The sequence below is a fragment of the Poecile atricapillus genome, chromosome 13, assembly GCF_030490865.1.
Source record: "Poecile atricapillus isolate bPoeAtr1 chromosome 13, bPoeAtr1.hap1, whole genome shotgun sequence".
In the NCBI taxonomy this organism is placed as follows: Eukaryota; Metazoa; Chordata; class Aves; order Passeriformes; family Paridae; genus Poecile; species Poecile atricapillus.
The window spans coordinates 15,067,067-15,084,307 of NC_081261.1; the positions used below are offsets into that span (position 1 = coordinate 15,067,067).

The 17,241-nt window shown below is 57.1% G+C and overlaps 3 protein-coding genes across 3 annotated transcripts; all 3 read right to left on the minus strand.

Moving 5' to 3' along the window:
• Positions 1-1,214: 1,214 nt before the first annotated feature.
• Positions 1,215-3,699, minus strand: LOC131583931 (probable UDP-sugar transporter protein SLC35A4). The gene is made up of 2 exons (XM_058848539.1): positions 3,560-3,699; positions 1,215-3,069 (listed from the first exon to the last, which is right to left on the minus strand). The coding sequence occupies exon 2, from the start codon at positions 2,995-2,997 to the stop codon at positions 2,050-2,052; it is 948 nt and encodes a 315-aa protein (XP_058704522.1). The 5' UTR covers positions 2,998-3,069; positions 3,560-3,699; the 3' UTR covers positions 1,215-2,049.
• Positions 3,071-4,239, minus strand: SLC35A4 (solute carrier family 35 member A4). The gene is made up of 3 exons (XM_058848546.1): positions 4,114-4,239; positions 3,914-4,012; positions 3,071-3,746 (listed from the first exon to the last, which is right to left on the minus strand). The coding sequence occupies exons 1-3, from the start codon at positions 4,126-4,128 to the stop codon at positions 3,549-3,551; spliced, it is 312 nt and encodes a 103-aa protein (XP_058704529.1). The 5' UTR covers positions 4,129-4,239; the 3' UTR covers positions 3,071-3,548.
• Positions 4,240-9,163: 4,924 nt separating this feature from the next.
• Positions 9,164-15,932, minus strand: STING1 (stimulator of interferon response cGAMP interactor 1). Its single transcript, XM_058848531.1, has 7 exons — positions 15,610-15,932; positions 15,082-15,377; positions 14,317-14,491; positions 13,420-13,528; positions 13,024-13,262; positions 11,076-11,262; positions 9,164-9,735 (listed from the first exon to the last, which is right to left on the minus strand). The coding sequence occupies exons 1-7, from the start codon at positions 15,922-15,924 to the stop codon at positions 9,542-9,544; spliced, it is 1,515 nt and encodes a 504-aa protein (XP_058704514.1). The 5' UTR covers positions 15,925-15,932; the 3' UTR covers positions 9,164-9,541.
• Positions 15,933-17,241: the final 1,309 nt, after the last annotated feature.

Below are 17,241 nucleotides of genomic sequence, written 5' to 3' on the forward strand. Positions count from 1 at the left end.
CAACCGAGCTCTGGCCAGTGCAGGGCAGGGGCTGCTGGAGGATCTGAACCAGAGCAAAGTGCCACAGGCACAGCCACGGCCTGGGTGTGACAGTGTGAGTGGGAGCCCGCAGGGTCCCTGTGCTGCCAGCTCTGTGCTGCCAGCTCTGGCTCCTGGTGCCATCCGAGCCCTCTCTGCTCTCCCCCAGGCAGGGAGCCGGTGCCAGCCCGGCCCATCCCCGGAGGTCCAGCGTGCCCTGGCCAGGGCACAGCGGCAGCGGCTGTGGGCTCAGCACTGCCGGCAGCTCCAGCGAGAGCTCGGGGCCGGCGCTGTGCCAGCCCAGGAGCACAGCGGGGAGGTGAGCACAGGCACTGCGAGCTCCAGCCTCTCCTCCCCTGGCACTGCTCTCCCTAGTGCAGCCCAGGGGAGCAGGGACACCCTGGAGCTGCCCTGACCTTGTCCCTGTCCCCCTCAGGGGGACACGGAGCGCTGGCAGAGGGAGGTGACCGCGCTGGGCCTGAGCCTGGAGGCAGCGCTGCGGGAGCGGGAGGCGGCCGAGTGGGACCTGGAGGCCCTGCTGCACAATCACCACCAGGAGATGGAGGCCTGCAGACAGCACCTGCTGCAGGTGGGCAGGCAGGGCTGGGGACATCTCTGCCGGCTGTGCCAGGGCAGTGCCAGACTGCCCCGGGCATCCCGCAGGTGCTCCGGGACCAGCAGCGCCTGGCAGAGGAGCAGCGGGAGGCCCTGGAGAGCCGGCACCGGGCGCTGCTGCAGGAGCTGCTCCGGGACGCTGCGGAACTCGCCGAGCACAACCAGCAGCTGCGGGATGCCCGACGGGCAGGCACAGCCGGTGGCACCACACAGACCCCCTGAGCCACGGCCAGGGCTGGGCCGGCAGCTCTGGGCCCTGCGGAGCCCTCCCTGCACCGAGCCACCCGTGATGCCAGGGCAGTGGCCAGCCCCGCTCACATGAGTGATCCCAGGCACAGCCTCCCCTCCTCCCTGCTGCTCCCGAGGGAAAACCCTGCCCTGTGCTGGGAACCGGCCCGTGGGAGAACAGGCTCAGCCTGGTGGGAGGGCTGGCAGCCCACAGCTGCAGCCACATGGAATAAAGTGGGTGCCCCTCACCCGTGAGTGTTGCCAGGCTCAGACACACCCCTGGCCCCCAAACCCGTCCCAAGGGGCACAGCCACCATCCCACAGGGCAGGCAGACACAGGACAGACACACAGATGCTGTTGAACCACAGCTTTAATATCCTGGGTGGCCTCTGCCTGCCAAAAACTTGGTACAAATTTAGGGGGCATCCCCCTCTTGGGGAGCAGGTGGAAGTTCCCACATGCCCCACTCCCCATCTGCTCTGCAGAGACAGTGCCCAGGAAGGGGAAACGGGGCCCGAGGACAGCAGGGCTCCAGGCAGGGGCTAGGCTGGAAAACCGTGGAGGTGGGAGAGACCCAGGGAAGCAGCACCAGGAACAGAAGGGATCAAGCAGCATCCATGGGAGCTGAAACAGCACCACTCCCATGCTGGGCTGGCAGGAGCTGCAGCAGGGCCAGTTACTGCTGCAGCATTCCCAGGCCACTGTGGTGTGGGGAAGCAGCTTCAGGACACGGGACACGAGTCCCAGAATCATTTAGGTGGGAAAAGACCTCCGAGATCATCAAGTCAAACCTGTAACACAACATCACCCATCAAAAGGACCATGGCATTAAGTGCCATGTCCAGTCCTTAAACACCTCCAGTGATGGTGATACCTTCCTGGGCAGCCCCTTCTAAAGTTTAATCACCCCTTCTGTGAATAAATTACTCCTGAGATGTACCTCCCCTGGCACATCTTGAGACTATGCACAAGGGGCTCAGGACCTCCACTAAGGTTGGGCATGCCTGATCCCATGGGAACACCATGGCACAGAGCCTGGCTGGACTGGAGCAGGGCAGTTTCCCTGTGGAAGCAGGACAGGCTGCTCTCCCCCTCAGTGGATCCTGGGGGTGCAGACACCCACCAGGAATGACTGCAGCCCTGAGGAAGTGCTGGGGCTGCCCAGACACGCGGGATGAAGGCAGTGACTATGCGACTCCATAGTACAGGTGCACGGCCAGGCCAATGCACACCACAGCCACAAAGAAGAGGAGGGTGAGCTGCAGGTTGAAGAGGGCAACAGAGAGGAGGGCGTTGACCAGGATGGAGCAGGAGATGACGAAGAGCCTGGTGATGTTGCTGCTGTGTTTCATCACCACGGACATGATGAGGCCATTCAGAGCCTGGCTGAGCACGACCAGCAGCACCCACGGGGAGAATCCCTCCAGGAACCCGCCCTCCGTGCCGCTCCACACGGAACCCATCAGGTTGAGCAGGACCCCAAAAAAGTACAGGAAGATGTTCTGGAGGCTGAGGGGCAGCGCCTGGCTTTTCAGGATGGCTTCGGTGTAGACAGCAGAGAGTCCAGAGATGAGGCAGTACACGGAGAGCAGCAGCAGCCCCACGGGCGTGACGTGCAGGCGCATCCCGCCGGGGTCCCCGGGCCCCCGCAGCCCCCCGCAGCTGTAGGCGACACCGGCGGCCAGCAGCAGCAGCAGGGCCAGCCAGCGCCGCCTGCCCAGGCGCCGGCGCAGCAGGAGGCTGTACAGCAGCGCCGTGCTGACGATCTTCAGGTTACTGAGCACCTGGAAGGTGCTGGGGTCCATGAAGAGCTGCATGTGCACCACCAGGTTGTTGTTGGCAGCGTAGAGCAGGGCCGAGAGGGCGAAGGGCGCGGCGTGACGCCAGGACAGGGCCGCTCCCAGTGGCTCCCGTGCCCCCGCCAGCAGGAACAGGAGGGACAGCGCCAGCTTGGTGAGCTCCACGAGGACCACCACGGACGTGGAACTGAAGGGGATGGCCCCATCCACCTTGCAGAGGGTCAGGAGGGGGGCGTGGGAGCCGTAGATGGCCACAGACAGCAGCAGCATCAGTGCCCACAGCCCCCTCTGCAGCAGCCTGTTGGCAGAGCCAGCAGCATTCCCAAACATCCCCATTTCCAGGCGAGAGCCAGCACAAGTGAGCTGCTGTCAGTGTAGAGAGGCCAAACATACTCTCACCCTGCAACACTGAAGAGACCAAATACCAAGAATTTAATGAGCCTGATTCAAGCAGGATGTTCCCTGCAACATTCACGATGCAGCAGGAGAGCAGGGTGTCGTCTCTCGTTAGGAGGAGAACTACAAGCCTTCCTGAGGAGCCACACAAAGCACACTGCCAGGGCACACCGTGGCCAGGGCACACGGCTCACAGGGCACAGCAGCCCCTCAGTCCACAGGGGCACAGGGAAAGGTGAAGGGAAAAGGCAGCTGGCAGGCCCTCAGTGCTCTCAGGCTGCTGTGGGTTAGTGCAGTGATCACTGCTGCCACAATGCCCAACAAACACCCACCACCAGCCCCCTGGCGTGTCGCATGGTGTGGTGCAAAGCCCTTTTCCAGCAAAAAGAAGGGAGCAGGTGACGTGCCTCCCAGAGCCCTGGGGGTGCTCTGTGCCTGCTAACTAAGGAGCACCGTTCCTGCAGTCCCTGCTGCCTCCGGGCTCCTCCTCGCTAGTCCCGACCTTTTTTCAGTGAATTCACATAGTCCCGAAGCGTCTTCTCAACGTTGGGCACGGCGTAGTTCTGGGCGGCGTAAATTCCCGTGCAGGTGCCGACCACGAAGCCCAGGACGGCGGAGAAGCGGAGCTTGGCCACCAGGTATCCCGCCAGGAAACCTTTGAGCAAGGGCGATGCCAGCAGCGATCCGTCCTGAGGGGAGAGCACCGTGAGGCACGGCCGGGCGGGATCGGGGAGGGGGCGACACGGGACGTGCCCCAGGGGCGAGCTGCGGGTTGTTTTTTTCCCTGGGATTTGTTTTTCCCCCCACCAGGCCCTCTCAGAGGGAGCGGCAGGCCCGCCCCGAGCCCGCACGTTACCTGCCCCACGCCGGCCTGCACCTCGTCCTCCACCCTGCGCTGCAGGCTCTCCAGCTGCCCCTTCAGAAAGGCGAGGTCCTTCAGCTTAGGCAGCGAGTCCTGCGGGAGACACGGAGGTGATTCCCACCTCCCCGCGGGAGGAACCGGCGCGGCCTCCCCACAGCCCCGGCGGCTCCTCAGCCCCAGCCCTCCCCGCTCACCTTATCGTCCGCCATCTTGGCGCCGCCGCCGCCCGCCGCTGATTGGCTGGCGGAGAGGCACGTGACACCACCCCCTTTAGTCCCGCCGCTGATTGGTTGCCGCGCAGGCAGCGACTTCTCCCGCGCGCCCCTTCCCGCCACGGAGGCGTCACCCGGCGCTGATTGGGTGGAGCGGAGTCACGTGGCAGCTGCTGCTCCCTCACGCTGCCTGTCCGGCGCCATCTTGGGGGGGCGGTGTTTCCTCTTGAGGCGCGGCCCGGTTCCAGCGCGGTACCGGCCCCGCACCGACCGGTACCGGTGCCGGCACCTGCGGGGCTGCCCCGCGGCTGACAGGGCTCGTGGCCGCCCCTCAGAGCGGTCAGGGCTTCCAAGACCCACTCACCATCCCACCCCTGCATGGAGGGGTTCCAAACTCCACAGCTTCCCAGGGCTCTTCCTCCGTGAGGAGCCTGATCCAGTCCCAGGCTTGGCCAGTGGTTTGTGTCTAAAGCAGTACAATTGAGCCTTTATGCGACTTTGTCCTTTAGAATTAAGGATGGTAACCCAAAAATATTTGTATAAATAAAATATTTAATGATTGTAAGGATTACGCTAGAAAATCTTCAGAATTTACTGCACAGTGTAGGTAGCACTAGCTACTAGAGCAGTGCAGTATTTTTGAAGCAATGTTCACACCGTGAAAAACGAGGTTCACATATTTTTTATAGAGTTTAGAAGTTTAATAAAAAGACAATTAGGAGATAAAGTAAAGTATACAGATACGGCCGGGTGTCTCTGCATTCAGCCAAGAGAGCACACCTAGTAACAATGGATTGTTCCTTAAAAACAGAACCCTACTACATATCCATAAATTCTCATACATATTCACATATTCTTAGGATTTTTGGTATTCTATTTAGTTTTCTCTTGCCCCCTTTCCAATAGATCAATCTTCTTGGTGCCATTGAGATTTACATTCCCTGATAACAGAAATGCAGTAAATTCCTCCCCCAGAGCTCTGGTTACTGCTGTCTTCATCTGGATTAGTTTACATAGTTTACAAATGCAGGGGTGTCCCTAACTATCTTTTTCAGTCTTTGGGTTATACAAACAAAAGTAGCTTTTATTTTAATACTATGCCATAGCTTAACATATATGTATTATACCACTATTTCTAAGTTTCATCAGTAACATAAATAAAGGAAACTATATTAATACAGCTAAATGTTCTAATCTTATACATATAACATTCATTATAATATTTGTGAAAAGCCAGTAATATGATATGCATTTATAACAACACTAAGTGATATTAAAGGTAGTAATTACTGAACGGGTAATGATGCTTTTCACCCATCTCAGTGCCTGGAGCAAATCTCTCTCTCAGCCTTGAGGAGTCACTCTGATGGGCACTCCCCAGCTCCAGGGGGCAATTTCCACATCAACTCCCAGAAATAACAGAATTAGGAAAGAACAAAAATAACTTTGGAGTTCTTTTCCAGCCTAAATGATTTGCGATCATCCAATCTAACCATCAACGCAGCCCTGCCAGGGCAAAAAAAACATTAAAAAGCGACCAGCTCCGAAGAGCCACACCCACATGTTTTTGATCACTTCCAGGGACGGAGACTCCAGCACTGCCACGGACAGCCTGTCACAGTGCTTGGCCGGCCTTTCAGTGAAGAAATTTTCCTGAATATCCATTCCCTGACACAACCTGGGGCTGTTTCACCTCTTTGTGTCAGCCCAAAGCCCTGCAGAGCTGTGCTGGGGACACGCTCCAGCTGACACAGCCACTGAAGCTGCCAGTGAAACCCGGACTGCCGCACTTCCAGCTTGGAAAACAGGCACTGCAGAACTGCAGGCAAGATTGGGGAACTGTGGGAAATGTTGCTTTCAGGTGCTTGGCACAATTTAATTAAAACCCGTGGTGCTGGGGGTTATGTATGTGTTACTCTCATGGGTGCTACTCCAGCATGGAGACAGCTCCATGAAGCCTTCTGGGCTGCTGCTCTCTGAATTAATTTAGATACATTCCCAGTGTATATTACACTGCTCCCACTGAGCACTGGGAAAAGGAAAGGAAACAGACTCGAGAGGCAGTGGCAGGTGCAGCCCGAAGAAGCAGCATTAATATTGTTATTAATATTAATAGCCAGTTTAAGTCCAACTATTGCTGAAGGCTGAGTGCTGAGCTGCTGTTTCCTTGCTTCAGCCACCTCAAACCAGACACTTTTCAAGCAGGATTTTTACTTCATAAAAGGTTAAAATCAAATAAAAAAATTAAAACAAAACAAAATGAAATAAAATAAAGCTATGTGAATGAGTGCAAGGGCCTTTCTTGGAATGTATTGACAACACTTGAAAAGTGCCACTTAGTGCAAGGCTGACTTGGAAAATTTGGGTAATAGTAAAAAACATGTGAGGGCAGCAGAGCCCTGTGATCAGTCACTGCTCTCACCTCCAGAGAGGTGAAGCCATTGCCAGCCTCACCTGCTGCAGGACAGCATGGCAGAGGTTTATATTGGCTGCTGGGAAGGAGTTGTTCCCTGTGAGGGTGCTGAGGCTCAGGTTGCCCAGAGAAGCTGTGGGTGCCCCTGGATCCCTGGAAGTGTCCAAGGCCAGGTTGGACAGGGCTTGGAAGGTGTCCCTGCCCATGGTTGGGGGTGGGAATGAGATGAGTTTTAAGGTCCCTTTCAACCTAATTGATTCTGGGATTCCTTGAAGATCTGTTTTTCTAGGTCATGGAAGAAGCTGAGCACCTGCCCTCAGAGGGTCTGTGAGGGAGCTCAGCCCTCAGCCCCCCGAAGTTACAGACTAAGGCTCTGTGCTGTGTGGAGCAGCACAAAGGGGTCACTGCTGTGCTTCCTGGGATTTCAGGTGGGAAGACAGCTGGGATGTGAGGGAGCCCTGGTCCCAGCCCTGGCTGGAGGGAGGATGCAGCCATTCTGTGCCTTGCTCAGCAGGATCCTGGCTGTGAACCTCCCTGCCTGCTGCACCTGGGACCTGCTGGATTGTGGTGGCCCCTGGACCTGCTCAGCTCACCTTGCTGAGGTGTGGTGGCATTGCTGCTCCCCATGGATGAGGATGGGGCTGCCTCCAAGCTGGACAGTCCTGAGTCTGAGTCAGACCTGCTGTGGGATGCTGTGATTAGCACTAAAACTGAGCTATATGTGCTGTTGGAGAGCTCAAGGGGAAACTGGTTATCCTGTGTTTGCCAGCTTAGCAGCAAGCTGCCACTTCTGAGGTTTGATTTTCCTGCCTCTGATCCAGCCCTGCCTCTAGTTCCTGCTGCCAGCAAAGGCTTTCACCTTGGCCCTGGCTGTGCCCTTGAGCAGTGACGGGAGCTGAGCCCTTGGCTGGCAGCACGGCTGCTGCTGGAACAAGGTTGTGCTGTCAGATTTCCTCTGGGCTTGTGCCTGTCTTTCAATCTGTCCCCTTCTAATATGGCCTGAGCTTATCAGCACCTCCAGCCCAGCCTGTGATGGGTGAGATAAGGAGCTTCAACATGAGAAGGGAGCAGGGCATCAAGGAGGACACGGAGCTGTGGGTTTGAAGGTGTGAGCCCTTGGGGGCTCAAAGCAGTGGCTTTGCTGCTCACACAGCTGCTGCTGGCTGTTCCCATGTTGCTGAAGTCAGCCCTGATGTATTCCCCTTGCATCTCAGCAGGTGCCCACAGCATTTGTGCTGTGCCCTTGGGAACGCTGCTCAGGGATCAGGACCCACATCCTGCCCACACCCCAGGGCCACACCCCCACTCTGCTCCCTGCACTCGGGATGTCTCCTACCAGGTCCCTCACCTGCTGTCTTCCCTCTCCAGTTAGTCCAGCACCGGCACTTGGCACATCCTGGAGGCCTCAGCAAAGATTTCTGATAGCTCTGCAAACCAGCTGCCTCCTTACAGTGGCCTTTGCTGTCCCAACCCTCCCTTCCCAGCCCTTTCATCTGCCGTTTTTGCTGTTTTTGCACAGATGCAGTACCCAGAGATTAGGCTGCAGATTAAGGTTTTACTGCATCCTGAAATGGGTTCCAATTCCCAGTCCCAGCAGGACCAACATGCAGCCAAATCTCTCCTGAAAGCTCACTGGGCTGGAGCTGGGGAGAGATCTCCCTCCATGTTCTCCCACATGCATGAAAGGTGCAGTCCTACATATATGGCCCAAGTGAGGCACCTGGAATTCTGTGTCCAGTTCTGGGCCCCTCAAGAAAGACATTGAGGGGCTGGAGCATGTCCAGAGAAGGGAATGGAGGTGGGGAAAGGTCTGGAGCACAAGATGAGGAGCAGCTGAGGGAGGTGAGGTAGGGCTCAGCCTGTAGAAATGGAGGCTCAGGTGGCACCATCACCCTCTTTACAACTCCTTAAGTGAGCCCCAGGTGGGGCTCTGCTGCCAGAGAACAAGACAGCACCAGAGGAAAAGGCCTCAAACTGCCCCAGGGGAGGTTCAGTCTGGACATCATGAAGAATTTATTCACTGACAGCGTTGTCAGGCGTTGGTATGGGCTGTGCAGGACACTCACTGTCCCCTGGAAATATTAAAAAACGCAGGGATGTGACACCTGGGAACACGGGTTAGTGATGGCCTTGGCAGTGCTGGGTTAATGGTTGGACTCAATGACCTTAGAGGGCTTTTCCAGCCTCAGTGATTCTGTGGTTCTGTGATTGATTCTAAAAGGAGCTGGGCAGCCAAGGGAGGAGCAAGGCTGTTGTCTCAGCTCCATCTCCCCATCCTGGCTGAGCCTGCTCTGCCCCCAACGCTTTTGGTCAGGCTGGAGGCTCACCTGGAAGTCCTGCACACGCTCCCTGTGCCTGCAGAAGCTGCCCCAAGAGTCCGGCCACGTGGGCTGGGTGTGCTTGTCCCAGGACACACAGGCACACTTGTGGCTGGCATTTCCAAAGCCCCATCCAACACCACAGCATATCACAGAATCATGGAATGTCCTGGGTTGGAAGGGACCCACATAGATCATCCAGTCCAACTCCTGGCCCTGCAAAGACACCCCAGCAATCCCACCCTGTCCCTGACAGCATCATCCAAGTGCTCCTGGAGCTCTGGAGGCCTTAGAGCCATGACCATTACCTGGGGGAGCCTCTTCAGTGCCCAGCCACCCTCTGATGGAAAAACCTTTTCCTATCCCACTTGGCAGACTGCACATTGTACCCAAAATTTAGGATACTGCAACTTGTCCCAGAGAGAAAAGTGCTTTATACAACACAAATGAAAGCTGATAAAAAAACAATACACCCACAGAAGAACACATGAGCTGCACATAACAAAGAAAATGGGAAGCATGTCACAGGGCTGTGGGCTGAGTCAGCTGCTCCAGTAACCGTGGTGCACAGGAGGTTTGGGTGGGAGCTGGGGGTTGCAGCCATGGCTAGCACATGCTCCAAGAGGAAGGGGTTTGGGAAAGGTGACCTGAGCCCCACGGGGCAGTGAGGGGCTGTGTGTCAGAAGCCGTCAGTGCGCAGTGGCTGTGGCAGGTCTGACACGCTGACCTGCAGGTTGAGCTCTGCTGAGTCCAGGGCCGTGGATGGGGTGTGCGGGTGGCTCCCCTCAAGCACAGCAATCTCCTCGTGGTGCTCCTGCTGCAAGTGCCACACGATCTCTCTGGACAAGAAGTGGCTCTCTGCTTCTTCTGGCTCTGGAACAGAAGAATGACAAAACCTTCTTTTGCTGGTTGTCCTGAGGCAGAGCTCTGGGCAGGGAGCAAATACCCCAAAATATGCAGAATTTTCTGCACTGTCAAAATACAGCTTTTACTTCCCATTTTCAGCCTGGCAGAGGGAAAAAATTCAAACACAAAGTGTGGGGAGGAGTGTAAAATTACAGGCACTATGTGCTGGATTCCCAGTAGTGCTTGTGATGGGAACTGCCTTGCTGGATGGAAATGCTTTCCCCATCAGGGAGAGTGCTGAGTTTCCTCTGAAAAAACCGACATTCATTACAGCAAGATGCTGATTTCATCTGGTGGAGGTGAGGAGATGGGAGATGAAAAGATGATGGGAATGAGGGAAAGCCTCGTTCCCTCCCATCCCCTGTCAGCAGGAATGGCACTGAGCCAGCACACGCTCATCCCACTGCTGGGGAGGGCTTTATAGCCCCAGCAGCTTCTTCCAGGAACATCAACAGCGAGGGGAGCTGCTGCTTCCCCTGGATGCCTGCTGTTGTACTTAATCCTTGCAGTAGACAGCTTGTCTCAGGTCCCCTTGGGGACTTCAGCTGGGATAACCAGTGCTGCCACCACCTTCTCTGCTCCTCAGACCCACAGCAAGAAGTCCTTAGAATTATGGAATCATGGAATACCCTGAGTTGGAAGAGATCCACAAGGATCACCCAGTCCAGCTCCTGGCCCTGCACAGACACCATATCCCAGAGGGTTGTTCAAACTCTCCTGGAGCTCTGGCAGCCCTGGGGCTGGGGCCATTCCCAGGGGAGTTCAGTGTTCAGTGCCTGACCACCCTCTGGTGGAAGAACCTTCTCCTGGTATCCAACCTAAATCCCCCTGGCACAGCTCCAGCCATTCCCTCGGGGGCTGTCCCTGGTCCCAGGGAGCAGAGATTGGAGCTGCCTCTCAGGAGGAGCTGCAGCCTCCAGTGAGGTCTGACCTCAGTCTCCTTTGCTCCAGCTGGACAGGCCAAGTGCCCTCAGCTGCTCCTTGTGTGGCCCCTCTGGGCCCTTCACCATCCTCATGTCCCTCCCATGGACACTCCCTAACAGCTTTAGATCTTTCTCATATTGTGGTGCCCAGAACTGCCCCAGGGCTCGAGGTGAGGCCACCCCAGCCCAGAGCACAGTGGGACAATGCCCTCCCTCACCCAGGCAGTGATGCCATGCTCAGTGACATTCCTGTGTCGTGTGGGAATGCAGTCCCTCCCTTCCTCCCATGGCAGCAGCCCTGCACAGACACTGATCCAAGATCACACGGGGCTAGAAGAGCACAGCCACTGTCCTGGCCACCCCAACCCCCTTCCCCTCGCTCACCCTCGTAGGCAATGAGCTGGTAGGCATCTGCACACTCCTTGGAGCCTTTCAGGATCTCCTCCAAGGTCCTGTAGAAAAGCTTGGCCTGCTCCAGGCGCTCCTCCCGGCTGAAGGCAGCACACTCATCCTGTGACATGGCGTAGAGGGACTGCAGCGGGGTGGCATATTCCACAGCACAGTGCCAGGGCTGCAGGCATGGAAGGAGAAGATGTGGGGACAGGAGGACTGGGGAAAGGGCTACTGGGAGACCCTGGCACTGGGCAAAACACTCAGGACCTCTCAGCAGCTCCTTGGCCTGCCTTGCACTGGGAACACTGGGACAGAGCTGGCCCCAGTGTCCCCCTGCCTCTTGCAGAGCAGGGAAAGAGCAGCTGGCCTGACAGATCCAGGTGTTCCCTCTGCCAGGTGGGTTCAGGGAGCTGCCTTTGCCCATGGGGGGCAGCCACTGGCTTTGTCAGTGCTGCCAAGAGCAGCCTGGAGGGTGATCTTCCCCATGGAATTCAGTTCCCTAGGGAGACATCCTTTCTCTGTGATCACATCTTCTTGGTGGCCTTCTGCTATACAAAGGAAAGTGGAGGGACAGCACCAATCTTTGCTCTCTGTGACCAGTGACAGGACCCAGGGAAAGGCTGGAGCTGTGCCAGGGGGATTTAGGTTGGATATCAGGGAAAGGTTCTTCCCCCAGAGGGTGCTGGGCACTGCCCAGGCTCCCCAGGGAATGGTCCCAGCCCCAGGGCTGCCAGAGTTCCAGGAGTGTTTGGACAATGCTCTCAGGCACAGGGTGGGATTGTTGGGGTGTCTGTCCAGAACCAGGCATTGGACTTGATAATCTTCGTGGGTCCCTCCCAACCCAGTGTATTTTGTGATTCTATTATTCTGTCTAAGCATCCTAACCGAGAGCTGGAGGGCAGAGCATAAACACTGGAAAGGTGGAGGCACAGCTGGAAGGAGGCTGAGCAAAGAAACAAGGAGAAATCTCATAAAGCCATGAACATGCCAAGGAGGAGCAGTGTTATTAATAAGTCTTACATTGGGTGAACTGGAAAGTTTAATGGAGTGAATTAGAAGGAAGAGGGATGTGATCCCAGGTAAAAGCAGAGGAGCAGGAAGTTCCCAGCCTTGGCAGGCAGATGCTGCCGTGCCCTGGAGCAGGTGCCTTGATGGGCCCTGCCTCACTGTGAGGGACTGGGCAGGAAGCTGAGGGGCAAATATTACTGGAAGGCCAGGTCCAGGCTCGGAGCTGCTGGAGCTCCCAGGGAGCAGAGTGACTCAGCAGGAGCCTGGCAGATGGAACACGGCATCAGTGCAGCGGGAAAAACCCGCGCTGCTTCCTCCGGAGCAGGGCAAGGAGAGGCTCAGGGTCCCTGCAGGCAGGGCTTTAAAACTGCAGCCCAGAGCTCGGCCCTGCCAAAGGGCAAATCAGGGGACCCAGGGGAGGAGCAGAGCTCTGCCAATGTCTCCATCCATGGCACCAAAGGGTGTTCCCTCCTCCAAGGGGAAGGGACAGGGCCAGTCTGCCGGGAGATGTGGGAGGAGATGAATGCAAGGTGAGATGGAGAGATTTAGGGCTCAGCAGCCTAGAAAAGGGGTGACTGGGGAAAGGAGGGAGTCAATGACTCACAGACATCTTCAAGCACCTCTCCACAACACAAGGAAGCATTCATCCTATGGAAAGTGATGCTCTGTAGCTCACATCTGCTTTTTTTTCTGCTCAGTTTTCTACTGTTTTCTGGACTTAAATCAGCTCCAGGAGGGGTTAAGCAAGCCCACCATCCCTGCAGCTGAGCCTGGGAGGAAGGGGTACAGGAATGGGATTTCTCCATCCCATGGAAGCCTGGAGAAAGCTGGGAGTATCTAATAGGAGAGGTGCCAGTCTCCTGTCCTTACGGCCACTTCTGGGGACACCAGGACTTTTGGGATGATGCTCCCAATGCTGCTCTCAGCATACCTGTTTTTCTTCATCCCTGATTGCATAGAGGCTGTGTTTGTAGACCCTCTTTTTGGTGCCAGCTCGGGCCAGGGTGGTTTCAGTAAGGTCTGTCACATACTGGATGTTGCTGTCAGCTTTCTCCAGGTCATCATAGACATCACAGTTCAGAGGGACCAAGATGTGGAGCTTCCAGGTCTTCCTGCACGCCAGCAGGTTGGGATTGGCTCTGCTGAATTCCTCCATGGACTTTTTAAACCCTGGTGGAAGACAGCATCAGGCAGAGGTGCCTGGTGTGAGTACAGCTGCATTCTGCCTTGCTCCCCATTTCCCTGCTAACGCTGTAAAAGTGGGAGGATTGTTATTAGGAGCTATTTCTATCTGTAGGCATGAGAATGCAGGGAAACAGCTACGTACGTGGCAGGACTATTTTTAGGTACCCAACATAATAGGACCAGGCAAGCCCATGAGCGACGTTCTGCTTGGACCTCTCGGACATCTCAGATATCTCCACTGCTGAGGGCTTCTGTGGAGGGAAGGACAGACAGACCAGGTGATCACAGCAGCCTTTCTGCAACAGTCAGCTCTCCACAGGGATTAGAGAACTCCAAAGAGATCTGGAGAGTGAACAACCCCACCAGCCCTTTCCCCCACCATGCAGGGCAGCGGGGCAGAGCCCCTGACAGCCCCCACTGAGGAGGGAACTGGGGCTGGAGTGAGCCAGGCATTTCCCTGGCTGCACCTTCCACTGGGATCTTGTGTCCCAGCATGGGAGAGGAGACAGCCCAGGGCCGGAGGGGGCGATTCCCAATGGCCTCTGCCAGCTCCGTGTGTGCCATTAGCTGGAGATGGGTATCCTGTCCCACCTGTACCCGATGGAAGCGCCTTCTGCAGCCTGTGTAACCCTTCCAGAGGGCACAGCAGAGCCCTCCTGTTCTGCAGAGGCACCTGGGGCTTGCCTCTGCCCCCACACCACACTGATAATTGAGAACACACAGGCTCTGCTTTCCCCTCAAGCTCCAGCTTGACTGACATTTAAAATACCCCTGTTTTTCATGTCAGGGGGGCTGTGCCATCCCCTGGAGTAGTTGTGCTCATTAGGAGGCAGCCTGGCCCTCCTGCCAACACTCCAGGCAGCACAGGGGCAGGGAGATCAGCTCTGCAGGGCTGAGCTGAGAGTGTTCCCCCAACAGGCTGACTCTGGGTGGGCTGGACATGCAGGGGCCATGCAGAGCTGGCTGTGTGCCCCCACGGCTGCTCAGGGCTGAAGGGCTCCCCGGGCAGCCAGCCAGGCTGGAGGTGTGGGAACCTTACCTGGAGCCCCAGGGCAAGGATGAGGAGCTGGCACAGGCTGGCCAGGATGAGGTGGAGGCCAAGTGGCTGCCCATCACTGAGAGCCATGTAGGCTGAGGCACAGACGAGGAGCAGGGGCCCGTGCCAGCACGGGGGGAAGCAGGTGCTCAGGGCCCTCCAGAAGCTGCCGTGGTGCCTGGGTGGGACAGGGACAGGAGTCAGGCTGGTGGCCACCCACTCACCCTCAGCAGCCGTGGCCAGGGATACTCCCATCTGCTGGCCAGTGCCACCAATCTTCCACTACAGAGCCGTGTGGGATCCTGCCCAGCTCACCCCAGTGTCCCCAGCCGGGAGAGGGCTTGGGTCCCTTGCAGCACCCGTGGGACTCAGAGGGAGCAGATGGAATGTTACCATGGCCAGCAAATGGAGACAACAGCCCCCTGTCCTCCAGCACTGGGTGGTGGGGAAAGGTTGGGGGTCAAGATCTGTTCCCTGGGGAAAGGTTGGGGCCAAGATCTGTTCCCTGGGGAAAGGGCACACTAAGGGGTTACCACAGAGAGGAGACATCCATGGATGGGATATGGGGGAGCTGGGCAGGTGGGAGAGGGAGCAATAGGTGAAAGGGACAGGAGGGTGACAGTGGGCCACCTCTGTGGCATCATTGCCACAGAGGGCACTTGTGGGCACAGAGACCAGGAGCAAACCCCACCGCATCCCGAGGGTGCAACGCCCTTGTCCCCAGGGCTGTCCCAGGAGCGCCGCAGGCAGCCAGCCCCGCTGGCTCACCTGGACTCCAGGTGGAAGATCTCCTCGGCCAGGTAGCAGGTGCCCTTGAGCAGCGCCCCGATCTGCAGGGTGGCGAAGTGGAAGGCGAGGCTGCGGGCGGTGGGCACGAGGGGCTGCCCGGCGAGGAGCAGAGCCCCGGCGCAGAGCCCCAGCAGCAGCAGCACGGCGAGCCGCGCCCGCCCGCCCCGGGGCTGCGGGATCCGCGGGCAGCAGCGCTGCCTCGGCCGCCACGGCTCCCGGGACATCTGCGGAGGACAGGGGCTCACAGCAGCTCGTCCCCAGCACCCACGGCAGCGCTGTAGGAGCGGATAAGAGCAGGTCAGGGGATGCGTGAGCCCAGCGCTCACTGAGCACCCCAAAGCACACAGCCCTTTGGGGAGGCTCCCCTGCGCTTCCCGCCCCGGGGCTGTCCCCTGGGCCCAAATGGGCTCGGCAAGACAGAGTCTGGCTGCTCACCCCGCTCCCGAACGGGTGCCAGCCCGCCCTGCTCCGTAGCCACGGGGCTCTCGCTGCTCTGGCCGCACTCACCGGGGCAGTTTCCAGCCGCCAGCCCCGGGCTTCCTGCGCTGGGCTTCCCGGGCTCGGCGCTCCCGCCCGGGCAGATGGAGCTCCTTGCAGGGGCAGATGGAGCTCCTTGCAGGGGCTCCTTGCAGGGGCTCCTTGCAGGGGCTCCTTGCAGGGGCAGATGGAGCTCCTTGCACAGGCTGCTGCACCCGAAGTCTTTGCGACGCAGGGAGCCACGGGTGGAGCTGCACAGAAAAGCGCGCAGAAAAGTGAAAATGAAAGAAGCTCTGGAAGCAGCAAGCAGCTCGTGGAGTGCCAGAGCTCTCCCACACTGAGCATCCTTGAGGTCTCTCAGCCCACAGGAAATCCAGGCACTGGTGGCTGCGCTGGGTTTCGATATCCGCGAGCTTGCACATCCTGGAAAGCCACAAATTTGCCAAACCATGGTCTGAGTGGAACTGGAATGAGGAAGGAAACCAGAATTTATTGAGATTTACTTCGTCAAGGGTAGTAGACTTCAAAGAATGAATTGATTCAGCTCAGCAGATTTCCAGGGGCAAAACGGACTCAAGTTCCTTGCAGAACTTGAGAAGGTGACTCACAGTGCCCTGGATGCTCCCACCCCACACACTTCCAGGAGATGCTGGGTCGGGAAGCAGTGCCCAGGAGTGCTGGCAGCACAGCAGGGGCTTCCTGCAGCCAGGCTCTTGGTGGCCAGTGAGGCCCTCAAGACCTCCAGCTCCTTGTTCCAAGCAGTGGAGAGGTATTTCCATCCTGGATGAACCCATTATGTGGGTCCCATTAGGGGACACATACACAAAACCCATAGGAGCAGGTGGGATGCACTCAAGGAAGCTGAAGGAGATGGATGATGCCCTGGCAAGGTTAATTTCTAATCTCTTTGGAATGTTGTAGCAATCAGGAGGTTCCTGGTGAGTGGGAGAAGAAAATATCACACCCAGCTTTGAGGAGGTGAACTACAGCCTGTTCAGTGTCACCTCTGACACTGGGAAAGTGATGGAGCAAATCTTCCCAGCAATCCTTGCCAAACACTTGAAGGATGAGACAGGAACAGCCATCAGGGATTTCACATCACATCTGATGGACCTGACTACCTGGAATGGCAAGAAAAGTGGCTGTAGGGATGAGGGGAGAACCTCCACTTCAACAAAGCCCTCAGTGTGGTTACCCACGGCCTCTGTGGAGCCAAACCAGGTTGATACAGGCTGGGAAAGGGAGCAACTGTCCAGAACACAGGGTCCCATTGCTTTCTGTCCAGGAATGCCCCTGGGTTCCAGGAGACCCTGACAGTCCCCACAGACCCACATTGCCAGCTTCTCTGGAGGCTGTCACAGGATTACAGCACAAGGATCTTGATTCAGACATGCCCACATGGTTCACATTTAATTAACATCATAGAATTAAAGAATCATTTAGGTTGGAAAAGACCCTTGAGACCATCAAGTTCAACTATTTCCCCAGAACTGCCAAGTCCACCACTAACCCATGTCCCCATGGACACGTCTTTTAAATCACTCCAGGGAAGGAGATTCCACCCCTGCCCTGGGCAGCCTGGGACAGTGCTTGACAGCCCTTTTGGGTGAAGAAATTTTCCCTAATACCCAGCATAAAGCTCCTCTAGTAGTGCTGGCTTGA

Excerpts from the sequence above, each read along its gene's own strand:
- STING1 (XM_058848531.1), bottom strand. The coding sequence starts at position 15,924 with ATGCTCAGTGTGGGAGAGCTCTGGCACTCCACGAGCTGCTTGCTGCTT. Across the intron at positions 13,263-13,419 it reads CCTAAAAATAGTCCTGCCAC|GGTTTAAAAAGTCCATGGAG; the intron begins GTACGTAGCTGT and ends GTCTTCCACCAG. Across the intron at positions 9,736-11,075 it reads CCAGCTCATTGCCTACGAGG|AGCCAGAAGAAGCAGAGAGC; the intron begins GTGAGCGAGGGG and ends CTTCTGTTCCAG.
- LOC131583931 (XM_058848539.1), bottom strand. The coding sequence starts at position 2,997 with ATGGGGATGTTTGGGAATGCTGCTGGCTCTGCCAACAGGCTGCTGCAG.
- SLC35A4 (XM_058848546.1), bottom strand. Across the intron at positions 3,747-3,913 it reads TGCAGGCCGGCGTGGGGCAG|GACGGATCGCTGCTGGCATC; the intron begins GTAACGTGCGGG and ends CTCTCCCCTCAG.